The sequence below is a fragment of the Merops nubicus genome, unplaced genomic scaffold (assembly GCF_000691845.1).
Source record: "Merops nubicus isolate BGI_N331 unplaced genomic scaffold, ASM69184v1 scaffold20073, whole genome shotgun sequence".
NCBI classification, from domain to species: Eukaryota; Metazoa; Chordata; class Aves; order Coraciiformes; family Meropidae; genus Merops; species Merops nubicus.
Window position 1 is genome coordinate 50,982 of NW_008599814.1, and position 6,406 is coordinate 57,387.

At 40.0% G+C, this 6,406-nt stretch overlaps 1 protein-coding gene across 1 annotated transcript in view; it reads right to left on the minus strand.

Moving 5' to 3' along the window:
- Positions 1–6,406, minus strand: part of ZFYVE26 (zinc finger, FYVE domain containing 26) — a 48,311-nt gene that overhangs the window by 41,607 nt on the left and 298 nt on the right. Inside the window, 4 exon segments of the mRNA XM_008937533.1 lie at positions 291–421; positions 1,638–2,190; positions 4,019–4,108; positions 4,933–5,011. Coding sequence (XP_008935781.1) covers positions 291–421; positions 1,638–2,190; positions 4,019–4,108; positions 4,933–5,011 — 853 coding nt within the window.

Below are 6,406 nucleotides of genomic sequence, written 5' to 3' on the forward strand. Positions count from 1 at the left end.
TAACCAACAAAATTACTAACAGAACACTGGACTTCTTAAATCTTGAAGATCTAATCTTCAGCCTGCATGCAGACAAGCTTTTCCAAAAAATCTCACTGAATGTTTTGAGTTCATCACATAGCTGAAAGTAGGACACTTATCACCAGTTGCCTCTTTGTTCCTATAAATCATGGCCTCCTAGTAAACATTACTGAACACAAAATGCTTCCGAGCACCACTAAGATATGTTCAATATAGTGACTGACTTTAGCCACCACTGGGTTTCCCTCTCAGTGATTTCATGACCATACCAGAACCTGTTCCAGAAAGTGCTTGCTGCTGCTCAAGCAGTAGAAATAGGCTGTCTTCCAAGAAGGAGCCTCTTCGGGGTCCGAGAACAAACTCATCACTGTTCGCTCTGTATCCAGCTGCTCAGACGAACCTAAAAAACGTCACGACAGGGTTACCTTCAGTACAGAGGGGTGTGTTTGAAGGAAGCATGACTGCTGCTCATTTTAACTGGGAAACACCTCCTCATAGCAAGAAAGCCAAGCAGACAAATCTGATGGAAAGCAAACGGGTCAGACAGGAAACCAGGAAAGTGTCTGGGCAGTTGTTAACACGGCAGGGCCTGATCAGCACACAGGTTGTCTGTATGGCTCAGGTCACGTGGCCTTTCTTTCTGTAGCCACATGCATCTTATCTGTATGTCCTGTGCATTCTCACTTGTGCCCTGAGACACTGCTGCTCTGCAGGGCCTTAGCAGAGACCTGCCCAGCACAGGAACTTCTCAGATCTGTGCAAAACGAGAACTGAACTATGCCCATGGAGAAATGCCACAATCTGCCACACCAGACTGAACCTCCCTTCAGCAATCCCTATGGGTGAAGGGAGGAGAGAGAATACAAACCCCACTGACTTACACCTCAGCGTACAGAGGTGAGCAAAAGAGGGTAGGCATTCTTGCTTTTCCCTCCTTGCACACTCATCTGCCACTTTCCTGACAAGAGCATGGGCACCACTTGCCATCTGGCTTCAACAAGATCCTCAATGAAACGTGCCAGTCGTAAGGAGCTAGACAGAAGCTGTGAAGTCGACAGCAGAAAAACAGTAACTGAGCTCTGGCAAGCGAGCAGGTAATCAAGCTGCATCCTCTTTCCAGCTGGGATACTGGCCCATTCCACATCTCCTTCAACTTCTAGAAGTTTTCTTTTCCAATACTAAGACTTTTGAACGTTTTGTGATTACTGAGGTAGATAATCTGTTCTTGGCCTGAAATGGAACATCCTCCAAGACAGATCAGCTGGTGCTGAACCAATAAAAACTTAATCTACATATGGAGCATCAATTTTCTAGTTACAAGCAAGACCTTCAGCAGGGGAAATGCTGAGCAGCTTAAAGTAAAGTAGAGCACAACAAGGGGTGTTAAAGAAAGTGCTCACAAAGGCATCACAGAGAGCAGAAATGTAGGGAGAGGTCTGGGGTTCCTATGCCAGTTCCTTACTTTTAGTAATTTTAGTATCATCTTCTACAAGACTCTATGGCTTGTTAAAGCATCTTAGCAAGACCATCACCCGACTTCTTGACAACTTGCCTGTTTAATGCCTTAATGGCTTTGTTAAACAAGAAATGAAAACAAAGCAAAAAGTGAAACCAACCTGTTCGTATTGATTTTGACAGCAGAAATTTTTCTCTTGTTCTTTCTAAGAGAACACTGCTATAGATGTTTAACAGGCCCTGGCTCCGTTTCCTCAGCATACAGTTTAGCAGCTTCTCCTCCATCAGTGGGCTTCCCTCAGCCCAGCATACATCCAAGAGCTCCCTGAATAGATGCCGTACTTCATCTGCCTGATGTTCCACCTCAAAAGTCACTATACTAAGAGCAGCATAAATTGTATCTACTAGTTCTTTTTGATCTAGTTCTGCTGAAATCTCAGGACTGCACTGAAGTCTCTGCAGTGATTTCAAAGAATCGTAGAGAAATTCAACACAGATGTTTTGCAGAGAGCAATATTGCTGGAGGGAGGAGCTGTGTGTGCCTTGTTCCTCCTGGAAGAAGTCCAGCAGGGCTTTGGCCCTCTGGGGCGCCCGCAGCAAAAGCTTCCGGAGAGCTGAAACAACATCCAGACTGAATTTATGAGAACAGTCTTCTCTTCTTTTCCTGTCTGTGATGTGCTTCTTCTGGGTGCTCTCAAATGCTTCAAACAGTTCCTGGTAGGGAAGTAATAAAAAAGTAAGCCTTTCAGACTCAATTAAAAATATGAAATAAATTATTTTAAAAATAGGAGAAACTTGAAAACAAGAAGATAAATCAATTTGGAAACATCATTCTACTAAGAAAATCCATTAATAAAGGTCCATTTTGTCCAATATCCTTCCTAGAAGAGTGGATATGCCTGAAACCTAACAAAATATAAAGAATGCTATAATACACAACTACACTATATGGACCATGTTCTCATAAGCAAATTACCTTAGTTCACAGGCAGCTCCTATGGGATGGCTGAAGCACTACTGTATTCTACCCCTTAGCAATATACTGATGTGACTGCATCTTCTTAAGTCATTAAAAGCATGATGGTTAGTGTTCAGTCTTCTTTTTTTTTAATCCAAATTTTCCAAATTCATACCATCTATCCACCACCTGTATAATCCTCTTCAATGCTGATTTTTCAGACTTGGTTAAAACTGGCCAACAGATTCAGAAGGCAACTCACAAACTTCCTTCTTAAGCAACATCAATTTTTCTTGATAACAAAAGCAAACCTACAACTCCAGAAGTAGGAAGAGGTAAACAAAGAAACAAAAATCCCAATTAGCTCTCTCAGTAAGAGGTGGGATGGCGAGGGACAACCCAGCTGAACAGCAATTAAGCAGCACTCGTGGCACTTCTGGAACTATGTGGTGCTACTCTTGGCTGGAAGAGATAACCCAGGGAATATGGAGAGGAGAGGTGGCTGGTGTGTGCAAAAATCAGCATGTTAGCAGCGGAAGACAAGTCCACAACATGCTTTTCTTTATTTGATGCATCAAAACATTACCTACTAACATGCCTCCAGCAGTAATTGCAACAAAGATACAAAGCTGCTGCATCTCCTATTTCTGTGCAACACTGCAGACCAATGGTGCAATCTTTCATGATCTTGGAGGTTAGATGGTAACAGACAGAGACTCATTACTCATTAACAGACCAAGCAGATTGATTTTAATCAGTTGAGTTTATCTTGCTTGCAATCATGCAGTTACTTTGTATTCTCAGAGACATATTAAACACTTTTTCTTTATGCACACTCAAAAGCTGCAGAGAGCCTCTGAATATAGTAACCTTTCATTTTCCTCTTAAAAAAAAGTAAACAAAAAAAAATTATTTTAAGATTGGAATGTATAAGACTTGAAGCAAATTCTCAGGACATTCCACAAATCATGAAAGGTCTAATTCTGTTGTAACCAACACCAAATTAGGATTACAGTTAGTAATTTTTCTGATTTTCTGCTCTATACTTCCTTTTGATATTAATCCATCTTTGCATACTTCCACGTATTTCTTAAACAAATCAGTCTACATGTACCAATTGATAATGGAAAAATGAGTCCTGGACCTCAGATTCAGGACCAGTTACCAAATAACACCATACCAATCATACCAGTTACCAAATAATATCAGTTGTAACAGTACAACACCCAAAAACTTCCAGGAAAAGGGGGTTACCATTTATTTTGACTTGTAGTGGGTTTTAGCTTTCTGATTACTAAAGGTGTCTGTCTATAGGTACAAGCCTGTGGCAATTAGTTGCAATCAGGACTGAAGTGTGTTAGAAAGACCACACAGAAAAGCTTGTTCCTTGCCTGCTGAAAGAAATCACTTGCAGGCACACTGGATTAACTTCAGAAAGGGCTCTGAATTACAGCTCTTTCAGTTGCCTAAAAGATTAATAACACATTAGCATCTCAAGCCATCAAGACAAGTCGATCCCAAACCCTGATAAAAGTTGGGCATTCTGCATAGCTAACAAGAAGCAGGGCATACTAAGTAGCTCACCTTAAGGACTTCCTCAGATACATCTTTCTGTAGGTCCTCCAAGAACAATAAAAATTCAGTTTCTCTCTTAAGAAAAACTGGAACCGTTTTCTGAAACAAGGTATGAGAATGGGAAAGATGTTAGCCAATAAAACTTCTATTTATTACCATTACCATATAAACCTAGTCTTAGTTATTTCATTAACGTTTTGAGGGAGACTGAAAAAAATACCTCTCTGAAAACATCCAACTCTCAATTAAAGGCTATTCCACAATTAGGTTCTGTTCTCACACCAGCAAATCCCATTTATCCGTATGTTTGGAAATAGTGACAAGTGTCACTTTGTCAGGGATTACAGTCCCATCAGTTAAGAGACATTTTTCCACAGAAAGTAAAGAAAAAAAACGCAAGTCTAAGTAACAACAAGGAAAAATGAGCTTTAAAAAAAAAAAAAAAAAAAAGTATGATCACATGTCCTAGTGTAACAACTGAAAAAAAGAAAGAGAGGGCAGGGGGAAAGACTGGTTTCTCCTTTACTCATGAAACACTGCACTTGTCTGTCTGAAAATAGCAATACAGCTAACACACCCCTCGCCATCTAAAACTTCTAAAGAATTGTCTGATGTCTATTTCATATTTAATGTAAGAAAGGTGCTACACAAATGCAGAAGTCGATACACGGATCCTTTCCACTTACAGGAACACTCAATGCTAAAAAGCCAACTGCTGTTAGCCAAGCAAAAAATACTCACCAAATTTTTCTCTACAGTGTGTTTAAGACTAACAGTTTCTTGGCAAGTTTGTTAAAAGCAAAAGCAACGTACCTCTCCCGGTACCTTCAGGACTTAATTCCATGAAACATTGGAAAACCTATCATTTAAACAAGCATCCAGAAGATATTTTGCACTTGGAAGTCAGAGAGGTGTTTCCATACCTGATGCCTGGCAAGCCATTTTTCCAGCACAAGAAGCCAAAGCCATGCAGTTCTCCATGGGCTAGAATTCTGTCTCCATCTACAAAAGCAGTAAGTACATACACTGGGTTATATGAGGTCATTTCCATCTCTGAGATCAGGAAAACACTATCAGAGGTAATTTTGATTTTTATATTTCTTTGTCTAAGATAAACCCAAAGATGAATAAATAGCTGAAGATGAGTCAGAGAGGAAGAGAATACAGAGAAAATAGAATACTGGTGCTACTTGCACATTTTTGCTGTGCAAAAAACTGCTTTCAAATCTGCCAAATACCAACACTGCTGCCATAGTTCTTTGCTTCAACACAATTTTTCTTCTGGTCTAAAGTTCAGCCCGTACAGCCCTCTCTGAGCACTTCAGCAGATTTCTTTGAAATCTGACCACTTGCCAAACCCTGTTATTTCCTGTTCTGCCCAGTTTTAACCCCAAAAAAATGAAACTAAGTCCTAGGTCACAGCAGCACAAGTGCAGCTCTATGCTCAAACTAAAAGTTATGTGCTAATTAAACAAAGAATACTTCTAGTTTCCTTTAGCTTTTCATGTGTTCCAGTACACACACACACATCCACTGTTAGAGAACATAACCAGTACTGTCAAAAGTACTAGGAAAAAGTACAAGAAAGTTTAATGACCTTTAAAAAAAAATCTCAGCACTGCTAAGTAAAGCCTTTAGATGTGATAGCCCAACTATCAAAGACAAAAAGATCAAAAAGGCTTATGTCTCACATGGCCGCTAGCAATATTCATCTAGCCATGCATCCATCTTCCTCCAGACTCCTTTAACGGCTGTCAGTGTAAACTGTTTCTCAGAACCATTACCAAAATGCTACAAAAATTTTAATGTGAAGAAGTATTATCATCTGCTTGGAGAGGGGGAATACCAATGCTCCCTGAACTGCCAGGAAGTCACCCTTTCACGTGCATCTACCTAAAAAGCAGAAATAAAACAAAGGACTGAGAAAAACCAATGTGATTTTAAAATACAGTATGAGAGAAGTAAGAAACCAATAGCATAATTTTAAATTTCTAGAGTTTAAATTTTTTATAAATTAGAAGGTCTTTCAAGAGCTAGAAATAGGAGAACATTTTAAATAACTACAGTGCTGATCCTGGTGGTTCCATTCCTGAATTAACCAAAGCTCAGTGTCAAAGGAATGCAATTTCAGAAAGTGTTCCTTCTGCTTCTTATCTTCTTTAGATTTTCAATAAAATCTAACAAATTCAGTTCGAAACTGCCTCCAAACAGTTTTAAGCTTGGGTCAATCATCATGTCAACTGCATAAATGAACACAGATCGTTTTCCCAGTGGGCTGGGCAGCGTTAAGATGTCAACGTTCAGGTAACAGCACATCTAGACACATCCAAGGCACCTCACCAGAGGTGAGCGTTTGACCAGAGTCAAACCCTCTTGCCCAGGTTCTCCCTGTGTCCG